This window comes from Telopea speciosissima, chromosome 6 (genome assembly GCF_018873765.1).
Source record: "Telopea speciosissima isolate NSW1024214 ecotype Mountain lineage chromosome 6, Tspe_v1, whole genome shotgun sequence".
Taxonomy (NCBI): domain Eukaryota; kingdom Viridiplantae; phylum Streptophyta; class Magnoliopsida; order Proteales; family Proteaceae; genus Telopea; species Telopea speciosissima.
The window spans coordinates 24,145,088-24,161,037 of NC_057921.1; the positions used below are offsets into that span (position 1 = coordinate 24,145,088).

At 48.2% G+C, this 15,950-nt stretch overlaps 1 protein-coding gene across 1 annotated transcript; it reads left to right on the plus strand.

Annotated features, from left to right (window-relative positions):
• Positions 1–5,376: 5,376 nt before the first annotated feature.
• On the plus strand, positions 5,377–5,712 carry LOC122665535. The gene has a single exon (XM_043861689.1). The coding sequence runs from the start codon at positions 5,377–5,379 to the stop codon at positions 5,710–5,712; it is 336 nt and encodes a 111-aa protein (XP_043717624.1).
• Positions 5,713–15,950: the final 10,238 nt, after the last annotated feature.

A 15,950-nucleotide genomic window follows, 5' to 3' on the forward strand; every position in this document is an offset into this window, starting at 1 on the left:
TGGCGTCAATGCTTCAGTGCCATATGCTAGGCGGAATGGGCTCTCTCCTGTGGGTGTCCGTACTGTAGTTCGGTACGCCCACAGAATGCTTGGTAGCTCTTCGACCCATTTCCCTTTGTGCCCGTCTGCTCCGTTTGCAAACAAGTTCCGCTGAAATAGAAAAACTCTGAATATGGTATCAAAGCCTTCTGAGTAAAACCTTCTTGCCCTCTGTTCGACGGAGCTCTGCTCCCTGGCCTCTTGTCTGTGATGATGATGTTTTAATTTTTGCAGCCTAAGTATGCTCTGCAGTTGCCATCTTCGACGGATCCTCTGCATCAGAAATAGGTGTGTGTGGTGTACTGTTGTCTTCTTCTCCGGCCAGATTGGTAAAGTCCCTTGAGTAAGGTGTGGGTCTGCAGGCAGAGACCGTTCTAAATCCCGGCACACTCGGGTTACCTCCGGTCTGGTCAGAGAAAGACACTGTTCATCATCCACCATGTTTACTGTTCCCATCTCATAACAGATAAAAGGTCCGGTGCATCTCTGAAGGACGGAAGACATCTCTCCTTCTATCATGAGTTTACAACCTCCCCCTGCTGCTCTTGTTACTCTTAAATCTTCCCATGCTTCTAAGGTAGACTACTTATATGAACTTAATTATACCCCGGCTGAACAGAAATTCATCCGACCAACTTCCCCATCATAAACCCTTATGATGTTTTCCCCTAGACTTCTACCTCAGTTACCAGAAAGATCAGGACGATCATATCTCCTAAAAAGACCCAAGGTCTAAAGGAGTACGTCCAGGCTCCTCCTTTCTCTCAGAACCAAGTCACTGCTAGTGGAAAAGAGCAGTATTTCCCCGTGAACATCAGTCCTGACCTGATTCGCCAATGGATCCAGCTAGGTTACACCCATCTCCACCTTGGTGCCGTCAAGATAGTCATTACCTTCCATGGCCGAAAGGGTCTCCCGATTGCCATGCGCCTTAATCTTCTGGACACCAGATTTCGGAATTTCCCCCATGCTACCATCACGGACGTTCAGACCACTCTGAACGATGGCACTATTTTCTACACGGTGTACCCTAACTACAATATTTCTCTGCAAGATCCAAACCTGCCTGATGCTTGGCAGTTTCTGATTCAGTTGACAGGTGCGCCTCAAAAAGAGACAGCGATAGCAGCCACTCTTCACTACCAGATTTGCTACAGACTCCAAAACCATGCCATGAACCTTAATACTGGATTCTCCAATAATGATGCAGCCCTGTTCGTCCAGATCGGCGAGGATCGGATCCCTACTATTACTCATGTCCCTCGACAGATCGACAGAGCAGCCCTGCTCAAACTCATTCCTGAGTCATGGATCACGGCTTACGAATCTACTCATAACATCCCAGCTGCTACTCCGCCTCTGACGGCTACAAACCCTGTCTATAAGCCTCTTGAAGATGGTCGCACACTTGTCACATATCCAAAGCCAGCTGATATGTGTACCATGATTCCTTCGGCATCCCCAGCATGGTTGGATGACATCGACGATCTTGAAGAAGATCCTCAACCTCCTCCACCTCCGACGCCAAAGAAGAAAAAGCGTCAGCCAGATCCTCTATGGCTCCGCTACCAGGCCGGTTGTCCAAACGTCGGACCCCTTGGAGAAGACCGTGGCAGATATCAGTTTATTGTGGATTATGGCAATAGCAAACCCTGTTCTTTAGGTTGCTGTTCTTCGCCACCAGCTCCATCTCCTCCACCGGTCACACCTTACTGCAAACCAGATTTATCTCCGGCTCCGCCTTCCCCTCCAACGACTCCCCCGTTGATGTTGTGGCAGACACAGATCTAGCAGCCCATTCCTTGTTTTATGGCTTCTACTTCAGAAGGGATCAGCAGGAATTTTCCTCCTACTGCTGACTATGAAGATGCTGATCGACGCCGCCACAAGTGGAAAGTCACTCCCCCTAATGTCCTTAACAACATGGGACAGATGGCTACCAACTCCTCAGTTGAAGCACAGCTGAACTGGCAAGCAGAAAATGCTTTGGTCCAGAACCAGTATCTGAACAAGCTCCTTTCCTATCAAGAGCATCACACCCTTGCTCTCCGGCAAAATGAATCCGACATCCGTTACCTCAAAACACGGATCGAATCCCTCCACCAAGAGCTCATGACTATAGCTATAACGGTGAAGGATTCCTCATATGCTTCTTTTCTAATCTCTGGCCGAGAAAAAGAAAAGAGACTGTTGGAAGAACAGCTCAGATTGGCTCAGACTCAACCATTTCCGTCAAGTCCTACTTTCTTCCCTGACTCCCTCTCATCTCCTATGTACCATGAGCAGCCAGCCCCACATAGCTTCCCAACTGCTATATTCAAGGAGTTACAGGATCAACAGAGACATCTAGCCACCCTCAAAGCCAGATCTTCAAAACCGAAGCGATCCCATACTTCTTACCCTGTCTCTTCACAACGTGTTTTTCAACCCACTCCTATTTCCCTACAAAAACCCATGGTTCAACCTACTTTCCAACCTTTACCTGACCAACAGACCGGATCCTTAAGTTTTGTTCCCTGGGTTCCTCCCCGGTCAATACCACATGCCCCTGATTCAGCTTGTCCAGTTATCCCTTTCCCGAAAAATACTAATACCCTTAGTACTTTCCTCACTCAGTTGACCCTGACTCAACCTAAATCCATCCCTGTTTTATCTATGTCCAAAGTTGCCTCTGTCACCTCCTTCTCAGACACCGACTCTTTTAGTTCCCAAAGTCCTTTACCTGCCTACCAAACCAATCCCCCAGATGCCTCCCAGGCTCAGACTGAACCTCTTGTTCATAGCAGTGACAGTGAAGTTGATACTGCACCACAGCAACAACAACCCAGAGCGGCCCCTGCACCACCAGATATTTCCCCTCAGGCACCTAATCCCAGTCCTTTTGCCAACCAGGACCCTAAACAACTATTCACCTTTGATGGTCTCCCATTTCATAAATGGCCTGAGCGTATCTCAGAGTTTCATGCATGGCTTACTGCAAAAATGTTAGTTGCTGGAGCCACAAGCGGCACTGTCATTACCAAGTTCTTGGCCCGTACCCATGGAACCCTCAGAGAATGGTTCATGGCCCTTGGTGGTTATCGGCAACTCCAGTGGACTCAGATTCCTATTGATGTCTTCATCGCACAATTGTACAATGAGATGATTGGACCCATTGAGAACAACAGAATCAAAGCCCAAGAGGAGTACTTCCAGATGAAGTGTTGCTCCTTTCAGAAGGCCGATCTTGCTAAGCACTATACCCGCATGTTGGACCGTTTTTACATCCTTGGAGGTTTAGATGACCCTAATATGAAGCAGGTGTTTCTCAATTCTTTCCCAGAACCCTTGGGAAAAGAGGCCGTCAAATCCTTGCAACATTTTGGCCTCCGAATTGATCAAGCTCCTATCGGTCGTCTCTACCAAGAGATCCTTAGTGCTCTGCAGAAGTTATGTGATCAGCAGCTATTCTTCAAGCAATGGGAAAAGACCACTCATAAGCTCACAGATGCTTGTGACACATCCCATCTTAAAATCAAGTGCAAAGACAAAGACTGTTCTTGTCCCTCTAAGAAGAAGTCCCACTTCTCCAAGATCAGTACCCGTCCAGAGAAGAATCACAAGAAAAATGGTAATCACAGATTTCATCGGTTCAAACGTAAGCATCAACAAAGGTCTCAGCAACAACCCTATAAGTTCTTCAAACGAAAGAAATTTCGGCAGAAGACCTCTACCAGATGCTATGCGTGTGGAAAAATCGGCCATTTTGCTCGCAATTGCCCTGACAAGGCCAAGCAAGCTAAATTGATGCATATGCTCGCCCCCTTTTCCATCACTGATGATCCAGATGCAGATGTTGAATCCCTTTACTCTATCGATGATGATTTCTCCCCGGACTTACTGTTTGTCCTTGAAAATTGGGACGACGAAGACGACGACTTGGAAACCTCCTCACCCGATTCCGAGTCCGATGGATTTGACCCCATCTACCCGATGGCCTCTCCTTTGTCCTCTCCTAACCCTCCTAAGTCACCAGCTTTTGCTATCACCAAGACCCCACTTCCTCAAGCTAGTCTCTCCATCTCTCCTACCACATGGGACCACCCTATCAAAGTCATTGGCTACTTTGACACAGGTTGTTCCACAACCATATTAGCTCCCCATGTCCTTCCTTCTGACTGTTGGAAACCTCATAAGCAATTCTTCACTGCAGCCGATGGTCAAACCTTTTCGGTCAACCACATCTCCAAACACCCTATCCATTTCCAAATATTCCCCTCTCTTACCCTATGCCATACAGTCTTAGGATCTTCACTTCCAGGACGAGATGCCCTTATTGGTTTTGACATCCTTTGTCAGTTACCTCAACTTAGATGGAGTATACATGGTCTCAGCTACAAGAAGCACTTCATCCCTTGGACAACTATTCCTAATTTGCTACTAATCACTCCTATTGCAGATATTAAAGAACAATTGCTCCTCCGTTGCAGTGCTGAAAATCATGCAGACTTTCTCACCAAATGTGATCATCCCCTCTGGCAGAACCCAAAGTTCTTCATCCGTCTCCCTTTCAAAAAGAATGAGGATGCAAATCCTACCAAGGTCAGTCACTCTGGTATGAAGCCTGAACATCTCACCAATGCACGCCAAGAAGTTGCCCTCCTAGAAGCTCAAGGCCTCATAGAGAAGACATCTTCCCCTTGGGCTTGTGAAGCCTTCTATGTGAATAAGAGAGCTGAACAGAAGCGTGGCAAACTGAGACTTGTAATCAACTATCAGCCCCTCAATGTATTTTTGGCTGACGATAAATTCCCATTACCTACAAGGCCTGCCCTTCTACTTCAACTTTCCAAGGCGAAGATATTCAGCAAGTTTGATCTCAAAGCAGGATTTTGGCAGCTCGGAATTCATCCAGATGATAGGTCCAAAATCGGATTCTACATTCCCGGTGGACACTTCCAGTGGACAGTTCTCCCCTTTGGTCTCAAGGTGGCTCCTTCCCTGTTTCAACAAGCTATGCTACAGGTCTATGCTCCCATACAAGAACATGCTTTGATCTATATAGACAACATACTCCTCTTTTCCAATACAGAGGAAGATCATGCTCTTCTGCTCCAGCAGTTCTTGGACATCACCATAGCCCATGGTATAATGCTCTCATCCACAAAGATGGAAGTTGCAGTCGACACTATTGATTTTCTTGGTGTCACTATATCAAAAGGACGATTCCAGCTTCAGCCCCATATTAGTCGTTCCCTCCTCGAGTTCTCAGATGGCCCCTTCACTCGGCAAGAGTTGCAGCAGTTCCTCGGCATCATCAATTACATGACCTAGTTCTTACCACACCAGGTCCGATTCATGAATCATCTTCACCGACTCCTCAGAAAGGATGCACCACCCTGGTCCTCTGTTCATACCCAGGCAGTTAAAGATCTGAAAGCCCTGGCTCAGTCCTTGCCAACTCTACAGATCCCATCTACAGGACTTCGTATTCTACAGTCCGATGCCAGTGATACCCAATGGGGTGCGGTTCTACTTGAAGAATCATCAAACAAGATACGACGTATATGCAGATACCGTAGTGGCATGTTCAAATCATCCGAACAACACTACCATTCCACATTCAAAGAGATTCTTGCAGTCCGTCGTGGAATTGAGAAATTTCAGTTCTTTCTTATAGGCCATACATTCTAAATCGAGATGGATATGACAGCTTTCCCAAAAATGTTACAGTTCAAGCAGAAGCAGCTCCCTGAATCTCAACTACTACGATGGGCACAGTGGTTCTCACAATGGTCTTTGAAGGTTCATCACATCAAAGGCAAAGATATTGTCCTTGCAGATTTCCTCTCTAGGACCATGAAGAATTTACCATTATCTTCTTCCATCCCTGCCCCTTGCATGCCCCTTACTCCTGGAGCTTCCTCCTCATCTTCTTCAGCTCCACCACAACCTGATCCACCTGATCCACTTCTTGACCTCTTACCTGCTCTCCCAGCATCTCTCTTCAGTAACATTTCCCTCCGTACCCTCAGGACCAATAGTATCTCTACCTATCAGTCTGTTCTTATCTCCATGGTCCATCATAATGGCCTTCAGTATGATTGGGTAGTCTGTCACCCAGATTTCCCTTTCCTTACCCCTTTCACCATCAACCCGACCCTCTTTGATAAAGAATGTGTCATTTTCTTTTGGCACCTTCTTGCTGTTCACACAGTTGCTCTCACCTTCAACCGTCATACTCTCTATCACTATCTCAGTACAGTCTCCACCATCTTCTCTAATCCTATTGGCACTGTTTACTTTCATCTTCAAAGACCTCAATGTCTAGCCCGTTTTCTCCGCCTCTTTGCTCCCATACCTCAATGGCTTCAATCCCTCTCTGCTCTTGATGACGACCCCTTCGTCACCTATATCTTCCATCAACCACCTGATTTCATCCATCATCACCTGGTCTCACCCCCCATCTTGGACCACAATCTCATTGCCTATGATCCGACCTTCTCCCTCCATGGCACCAGTACCGAAGATCTCTTTGTTCATCATGATGATTCAGAGGCTCACAAAGAACGATGGTACACCTTCATGACCACCATGTGCTCCTACAACCATGTCGACCTGGCCACCCTACAGGCTTGTCTACTCCGCAGCACCCGTACAGCTTGGGACGTCAACAGTGAGCTACAGCACCCAGTCATCCAGCGCATCATGAGCGAACACCTGGAGTTCAAAGTGGACCACACACTGGACATGTTCATCCCTTACACCAGTGACACCGACTTCGACACAAATTAAGTGCATGTCATTGTAATGTAGTCATTATCATCTTTTCAGTATTGTCTTTTATTTGTCCTATTGTAACCAATATCAAAAAGTAACTATAGTTTGGTTAAGTCAGTCAAAAAGTTACTATGGTTAGGTTTGTAAAGTCCAAAAGTAACCTTGGTTGGTTTGTAAAGTCCAAAAGTAACCTTGGTTGGTTTGTAAAGTCCAAAAGTAACCATGGTTGGTCTAAAGTAACCCTGGTTCTTGTTTGTTTGTATTCGTTTTGATTTTCTATTTAAGCAGCTCGTCTGCTCCGTTTGTAAACAAGTTCCGCTGAAATAGAAAAACTCTGTCTTGACTCCTTGCAGCAGTGTTCTGTTGGTGACCTCCACCTGACCATTGGCCTGTGGGTATGCTATCGATACAGGCCGATAGTCGATGTTGTAGCTGTGACAGAATGCTTGGAATTTGGGGTTGTTGAATTGTTCACCATTGTCTGAGACGAGGATCTGTGGTACCCCAAACCTGTAGATGACATCGTCACGGATGAACTTCTCCATCTCTGTCCCTGTTATCTTGGCCAAGGGTTTAGGTTCGACCCACTTGGTGAAGTAGTCAATCGCAACGACCAGGTACTTTCTGTTTCCCGGTGCTGCGGTGAAGTTTCCTAAGATGTCCAGCCCCCACATGGTAAAAGGTATGGGGTTGTGGATTGATGTCAGCTTGGTGGCGGGTAGATGGGGTACTGGGGCGAACACCTGACATTGCTCGCATTTCTTGGCATATTGGATGGCCTTCTCTTGCATTCGTGGCCAGTATAGTCCCTGGCGGAGGATTTTGTAGGCTAGTGCTCGTCCCCCCATATGGCTTCCACATATCCCCTCATGGACTTCTGCTAGGGCATACTCTGCCCCCTTGGGTCCTAGGCACCGGAGTAGTGGTGTTGTTGCCCCCCGCTTGTACAGTACCCCGTCTAGGACGGTGTACTTTATAGCTCTCATCCTGATCTTCCTTGCCTCAGCCTTGTCTTCTGGTAAGACGTCGTTCGGGAGGTAGTTGAGTATGGGCTCCATCTAGCTGGGCCCCTCCTCAATCTCATTAGCTTGCTTCTCCCGGTATGTTAGCTCATGTAATATTCCCACGTACACTGCATTGGCCAGGTTTCTGAGTTCATCATTGGCTAGCCTGGACAGTGCATCAGCAGTTGCATTCTCGATCCTTAGAACTCGAACCATCTCGAACTTCGGCCATGGTTTGTCGCCTACAGTCCTTGGTTGTAGCATTTTTTATTTATTTTTTTTTTGAATTGGTCTTTGGCCATAGACACCTCTTTGCTCGAACCTTAAACCTCGAACCTTGAACCTCGAACCACGATCCTCAAACTTCGACCTCGAACCTTAGACCCCGGGCCTCAACCTCAAACCTCGTCCTTGGATCTCGACCTCGAACCTCATCCATGCCCATGGCCTATCGATCGTGGTCCTTGGCCATGGCCAAAGACCCCTTTTTTATTTTTCTTTCTTCTCTCTTTTCTTCTTTGCTTTTGGGCAGCGGCCTTTGACGGATGACACCCATTCATGAAATTTTTTTTTTCTCTCTCTTGATAAGTGACGTCCATTGATGACGACCATAGCCCTTTGGCCGTGGCCTCTTGGCCGTGGTCTTTTGGCAGTGGTCTTTTGGCCATGGCCTCTTGGCCGTAGCTACTTGGCCTCTCTTTTTTTTTTTTTTTTTTTTCTGGCTCTGTCTCTGGTAAGGTGCATTCAACGACGAAGTCTGCCAAGGCTTGGCCTTTGATGGCAGTCCTGGGTTGGAATCTGATGCCATGCTCACTCAATTCGATAGCCCAAGCGATCAATCGCCTAGCGATGTCTGGTTTGTGCGGTACCTTCTTCAATGGGAGGTCGGTGAGGACTATGATGGTATGGGCTTGGAAGTATGGTCATAGCTTCCTAGCCACGATTACCAATGCATAGGCTACCTTCTCGATCCTGGTATACCTAATCTCTGCATCGATCAGAACATGACTCACATAGTAGATGGGCCTTTGGACTTTGTCTTCTTCCTTCAGTAGTACTGCGCTGACCGCGACAGGGGTGGCGGCTAGGTAGAGCTACAATTCTTCGTTAGGTTCTGGTCGCCCAAGCAGTGGTGGGCTCTCTAGGTACTCCTTCAATTCTTCGAATGCCTTCTGGCCCTCTTCTGTCCATGTGGAGTCTTTAGGGCTTCGGAGGTTCTTCAATGTTTTGAAGAATGGTAGGCACTTGTCACCTGCCCGAGACACGAACCTGGAAAGGACGACGACCCTTCCATTCAACCTCTGCACTTCCCTGACCGTTCGAGGAGGTGCCATCTCTTGGATGGCCTTGATCTTGGATGGGTTGGCTTCTATTCCACGTACTGAGACCATGAATCCCAGGAATTTTCCTAACGTTACACCGAAGTTGCACTTTGCAGGGTTTAGCTTCATCTGGTTCCTCCTCAGTACTGTGAATGCTTCCTCTAGGTCGGCCAGGTGTTGGTTGGCGCGGATGCTTTTCACGAGCATGTCATCCATATATACCTCCATGTTGTGCCCGATCTGCTCTTTGAACATCTTGTTGACCATCCTCTAATAGGTGGCCCCTGCATTCTTCAACCCGAACGGCATGACGTTGTAGCAATAGTTCTCTTTATCCGTCCGAAATGCGGTGTAGGACTCATCACCCTCATGCATGAGGATCTGGTTGTACCCGGAGTAGGCATCCATGAAACTCAGCATCTCATGGCCGATGGTGGCGTCGATCAGTAGGTCGATCCTGGGCAGTGGGTACTCATCTTTTGGGCATACCTTGTTCAGGTCTGTGTAGTTGACACACATCCTCCACTTCACACTTGGCTTTGGTACCATGACCATGTTTGCGAGCCAGGTTGGGAACTTCTCCTTTCTGATGAACCCTGACTGGCTTAACTTCTCGACCTCTTTCTTGATTGCTGCTTGTCGGTCGAGGGCGAAGTTACGCCGCTTCTGTTGAATGGGCTTCCTGGTTGGGTCGACATGTAGTCGGTGCTCTGCTATGGAACGTGGTATTCCAGGCGTGTCGGAGGTCGACCATGCAAAGACATCCATGTTCGCTTGGAGGAGGTGTCCAAGCCCTTCTTTCTGTTCCTTGCTTAGTAGCGAGCCAACCTGTACGACCTTGGAGGGGTCGTCCCGGCTGAGGGGCCATGGGATGAGGTCTTCTACTGGTCTTCCTCTCCTCTCTGTCAATTCATCTCTCTGGTCACTGACCATGTTCTCTAGGCAGAGTGCCATTCCGCGGGTGTTACCATTATTCTTTTTCATGAAGGTGGCGTAGCACTCCCTTGCTTTCTTCTGATCTCCTCGAACTTCGCCTACCCCATTCTCGGTGGGGAACTTCATCTTCAGGTGAAGTGGTGATATGACTCCTCTAAGGGCTGTCAGAGATGATCGCCCTAGGAGGCCGTTAAAGGACACCACAGACTTGACGACCATAAAATTCACCATGATAGTCACTTGTTGAGGGTGTACCCCAAAGGTGACGGGTAGTTCTATGGTACCTCTGAGGCGGTGGCACCTGAGAATCCATGGAGGTACGTGGGCTCTGGTTTGAGCTGATCGTCCCCGAACCCGAATTATCAATAAGCGTCCAAGTAGAGTACGTCAATAGACGCCCCTGTGTCTATCAGTACCCTTTGTACAGGTCAGTTAGCTACCTCCACCTGTACTACCAGGGCATCTTCATGTGGAAAGTTTAGTCCTTCCAGGTCTTCATCCGAGAAGGAGATCACCGCCTCGGTCTTGGCTATCTTGCTTGGCTTCTCTGCCACTCCCACGAACCTAGCATGGGCTTTAGCTTTTCTGGTGGACTCTTGCCCCGGCCCTCCAAGTATGGTGAGGATAGGAGGTCCCTTGGTGCCACTAGGTTCTGTTGCATCTCTCCGCTCTTCTGGGTGGTCTCTCTCTCGATCTGTTCTTCTTTCTTCTCATCTCGGTTCCACTCTGTCTCCGTCACGACCTCTATCTCCTTGGCCTGAGCGGTTGTCACGTCTCCCCTTCACATACTTGTTCAAGCTTCCTGCTCTTATAAGTTGTTCTATCTCTCTCTTCAATTGATAGCACTCCTCCGTGTCGTGCCCATTCTCTTTGTGGAGGAGACAGTACTTATTAGGGTTTCGCTTCTCTGGTCCTACTAGCATGGGTCATGGCCAATGGAGTAGGTCACGGTCTTGGATCTGCATGAGTATCTGGGACCTGGTGGTGTTTAGTGGTGTGAACTCAGGGGTGCTTGCCCTCTCACTTCTCTCTGGGCGACGATCTATCCTCCCTGATGGGCGGTCGCCCTTCTCTTATCAACGCTCTGTCCTCGACCTCTTACCTTCTTTGCGGTCATCAGGTGCTGACCTCTTGTTGTCCTGTGGCTTGGCCTCGATTATTTTCATTCTAGCTTGTAGTACCTCGGCCATATTTGCAAACTCGTTGCACCGCTCCAGGAGCTCTTTTATAGTCCTGGTCTCATGATATGCCAGGTCCTTAATCAGGTCCAGGTCCCTGATACCTCCTGCTAGGGCTGCATGCTGTGCCTAGTCGTCCAAGTCTCGAACCTCCAGGGACTCCTTGGTGAACCTGCTAACGTACTCCCTGAGAGATTCCCCAGGGTTCTGTACCACGTTCAGTAGATTGACGGTGGTCTTCTTCTGCTTGACACTGCTTTGGAAGCGGGTGATGAATTATTCACATAGCTCTGCGAACGAGCATATAGATCTCGGTCGTAGTCTGGAGAACCATGATGTGGTGCTCCCTTGAGGGATGCAGGGAATGCCCGATAGGAGACCACGTCCGTCCCACCATACAGCGTCATCATGCCATTAAAGTAGTTGATGTGGTCATTAGGGTCAGTGGTACCACTGTAAAGTTCAAAGGTGGGTAGTCGGAACCTGGAAGGTAGCGTGGCTGACATGATCTCTACCGAGAATGGGTGTTGTCCATGTATGGAATGTGTCTCGCCTTTGGTCTGCTTCTTCAACCCTTCTAGCTTCTCATCTAGGTCGCGGAGTCTTCGATCGAGCTCCTCGTCCCGTGTCTGTCCATCACGGCTGGCCGGACGTTCGCTGCGACTCCATTCACGCTCTCTCTTGGATGTCCCCTCCCGCCTTGAGTGTTGGCGGGATGGTGAATGGCCACGCCATGATGAACCCTGTCGTGAAGGTGAGGGGCTTTCCTCTCTATAGGTCCGGCTTTGTCGTGGTATGTGACCTTCTTCAAGTCGTCCGTCGAACACAGACCTCCGGACCGATCTCTGCGGGCTAGGCACCCTCGCCCTGGGTGTTGGTGTCCTCCCACGTTCTGACCGCGGCGAGAGGTCTCTTGTTCTCCTAGGAAGCTGGGAAGGCTCCCCCCGCTGCGGAGTGGGGGTTGCCCATTGCGCAAGTCTCTCTAATCCCACGCCCCTAGGAGATGATCTCCTAGGGTTCAGCTCTTGTCGAGGTACGGACTCCACCCTTGCTGATGGAGACATCCTTCGGCGGTGAGACGTCACATGCTGTGTCAAGTATTCTCGAAAGAGTCGTTGTTCATCGAGGATCTGTCATTGTAGGTCGTTGTTCTGACCCACAGTGGCTGGAGCATTGGGGTCAGGTATCACCTCCACCACCACATCGTCTGCCTCGTCATTGTTGGGCTCGTCGACCACAAACTGGTCATTAAGGGGGATCTCCTCCTTCAGAGGGACATGGTCCTGGTCATTGGCTCAGCAGCGAGAGCACTTTGGGGGTGGTGATCCATTCCTTGTTCCGTTGTTGGTGGTGGTAGTCTTCCTTCGTGCCATTGAATGAATATGGAAGCGAGCTAGTAGTTGTAATGGCTAGCGTCATTCCCACAGACGACGCCAATCTGTTGCATCAAGAAATCGTCGGGCAGTCCTGCGAGTGTCGTCACCTGCAAGTGGACCAAGGGGTCAACAGAGAGAACCGGTGTGGTTCCGGCTTAGGGCTCTCCGATGCCAAAGTTAGATCTCCTGAGCAAATAGATGAATAGAGATTATTCAATATGAGTTTAGATGTCCCGCAATGGGTTTGTGTACCTTGCCTTTTATAGTAATATATGGCGGTGTGGAGAGTCCAAGTTTGATGGAGAGTGTGCCGTTGAGTGGATAGAGGCCCTGGGTAACGGGGCTCTATCCTGATTGGCCATCTCCCCACGGGAGGGAGTGTCCTGGTGGTATCAAGATCCTTAGCGGATAGATACCCGCGTGTGGTGATAACGTCATTGGTGCTTGAATCCGTCTCGATGATGTGACCTCTAAGCGGTGGCCCAGAGTCCTGGTGGTAGCATAAGTCTGTAGTGACACGATTGGGTCATAGATGAGCAGCCTCGGTGTCTGTGTACATCACGTCTGCGTCCACGATGCCTAGCCTGGTTGTGAGGCCATGCTTGTCACTTGAGCGTGCCTGGGTAAGGCCGGCACCTGGGTGTAAGCCTAGCCTAGGTGAGGCCGCGCCTGGGTGAGGCCACGCCTGGGTGAGACTGGTGCCTGGGTGAGGCCACGCCTGGGTGAGGCTGTGCCTAGGTGAGAGGCCATGCCTGGGTGAGGCCGCGCCTAGGTGAGAGGCCGCCCCTGGGTGTGAGGCCACGCCTGGGTGAGCCCACGCCTGGGTGAGGTCGCGCCTGGGTGAGGCCACGCCTGGTTGAGGCCGCACCTAGGTGGGAGGCCATGCCAGGGTGAGGCCGGCGCCTAGGTGAGGCCGCGCCTAGGTGAGAGGCAACGCCTGGGTGTGAGGCCACGCCTGGGTGAGGCCGCGCCTGGGTGAGGCCGCGCCTGGGTGTAGGCCGCGCCCGGGTGGGACCCCCGATTGGTTCTCCTTGGTTCTGAAGCGGGTCGCTTTGTGACACGTGGCAGCCCCTGACTGGTTCGATGAATCTTGGATGTATCAGGGGCTGATCGTAGGCCCAAGACTAGAGAGGGAGGAACGATCACTTAAGTGATCGATTCCTTCCCCCCCCCCCCCCTTCTTATCCCTTGGATTAGATTCCCAGAGGGAATCGGATTAGTGGGGGAGCCCCAGGGGTTTAGCCTATAAATATGTTATTTGGCTCAAACCCTAAGTGAGGAACACAATTAGAAACTCTCTCCCTCTCTTTCAGGTTCTGTGTTATTCCTAGGGTTTTCATCGTTGCCTAGGGTTTTGTGGTGTGGAGTTCTTCTTCGTGGAGAAACCTTTCGAGATTGTTCGAGATCGTGATCTGCTCGTAACTGCAAGCTGCATTCAATCATCCCTTTCGCTGCGATTCCATTCGATTCAGGTAATCCCTAAACCTCTGCGATTAATGGAATGCTAATATGCTAACATGGAGAAAGGAAAATTCCTCGCCTAGATCCACACTAGCTTCGTGAGGGAAGTTTCCAAGATCCCTTCCAAAGAGGCAACAAAGGAACTTTCAGCCTAAAGGAATGCATCACATGAGGCTCCGAAGGGAGGGTAAAAGGACAAACAAATCCGCTTTCTCTCCGAACTCCAAGTCCCAAGTTAGAGTGGTCTTTAAATTCCTCCTCAAAAGCCTTTTTAATTGGCCAAGGAAGTGAAAAATTACAAGGTTGTACAGAGTTGTGGTCTTGTTAGTATTTACCGGTGTATCCTGATATTGTATTAGTTGACAAATTGTAGCCAAGGTTCAAAAACCTAGAATTGAATACCGAATCAGCCGCCATTGATTCCAATTAACCAAATCCTAGAAAATTAAATTATAAAGAAAAAAAAAATACAAAGGTTTCCCCAAACCTGTGATTTTGTATAGTTTTTTATTCAAAAGTATTGGTGATATTATTAAAAAAATAAGTTTAATTGATTTTTTGTTATTTTATTGATTAAAATAAGAAAAAGGACCAAAAAAAAATGAAGTTTTAACTGAATTCATGGCCGATTCAAAAGAGGGGTTTGGAAATCAGATATAATGAGAATCAGGATCAACTGATTCCATAGATTCTGATCCAATTCTTTAACTATGGTTGTAGGTTTCCCCAGGCCTATAGGACAATTCCGGGTATAGTTATAAAATTTGTGTATATGGTAGAGTAATTGAATTTGGATCTAAAACTTGATATGTGGCCAATCTGGCCGGATTTTCACTTGTCTAACAATTGCAACATGGCCTCTACAACGTCGCACGATGCAGTACAACACCGTACTGTAACAAGAGAGGATAACGATTTGAAGATTATTACTAGACTGCGAGGTCCTTATACAAACCTGGGGCCAATGAAAATGCATGCAAAGGCATCAATGGGGTGAAATTTTATTTATTTATTTATTTTTCCATTTTAGGGGGATGGGGTGATCATTTCGTACGACAGTCCTGTGTATGGGCGGCTGAAAGGGATTTTTTTTCCTTACTTTAATTAATAAGTGTTATTCTGATTGGGAAAAACCCTATTTAACAGTGGAACTGTAGGGGGGTAACGGTACCATATTGTGCAACGAAGCCGATAGAATAATGTATTGATATAAAAATGCGAGAAGGGTTCGGGTTTTCTTACGAGAACCATTCGCTAAAACAGATGGAATCCAAGAGTTTAAGTGGATTCCATCTGTGCGGCAGATGCCCTAAGAGGATTCAGATTCTCTCCAACATGTCAGTGTGTCCAGCACACATTGGACGGCTGAGTGGGCTGGCACGCACCCAATGATAAAACCAGCCATCCGATGCACACTGGATGCACTGGCACCCTGAAACCTGATCCAGCCTCCAAAAATGCTTTGAAATTCGGCCAATATCTTCGGATAAAAAAGGAATTTGAGCAGAACAATGTAATATGGGACAGTTTCCAAGTTCCCTGATTGGATAGTTAGGTTCTACTTGGTTGCTTTGAAGGTAGAATGATATCTGGAAAATTAAAAAGAAAGAAAGAAAGGCGGAAATAAATAAGTATAATCTCATGTTCAGATCTAAGATAGTATCAAGGGTTTAAAGACTACTGACTTGGATGCAGAAATTAAAGTAAGTTGAATCTCTGGTTTCCTTCCTTGCAGGAAAAATGGAGGGAATGTTACAAAGTTGTTACATTTAGCCAATGATAAGGAGGCTGAACTTAGGCGAACTAGATCGCAGATTTACAGAGGACACTGACCATTAAAATTACTTCTAATATTGTAAAATAATGATGTACACA

Bases quoted from the DNA above. Each gene is read 5' to 3' on its own strand.
- LOC122665535 (XM_043861689.1), top strand. From the start codon at position 5,377: ATGAATCATCTTCACCGACTCCTCAGAAAGGATGCACCACCCTGGTCC.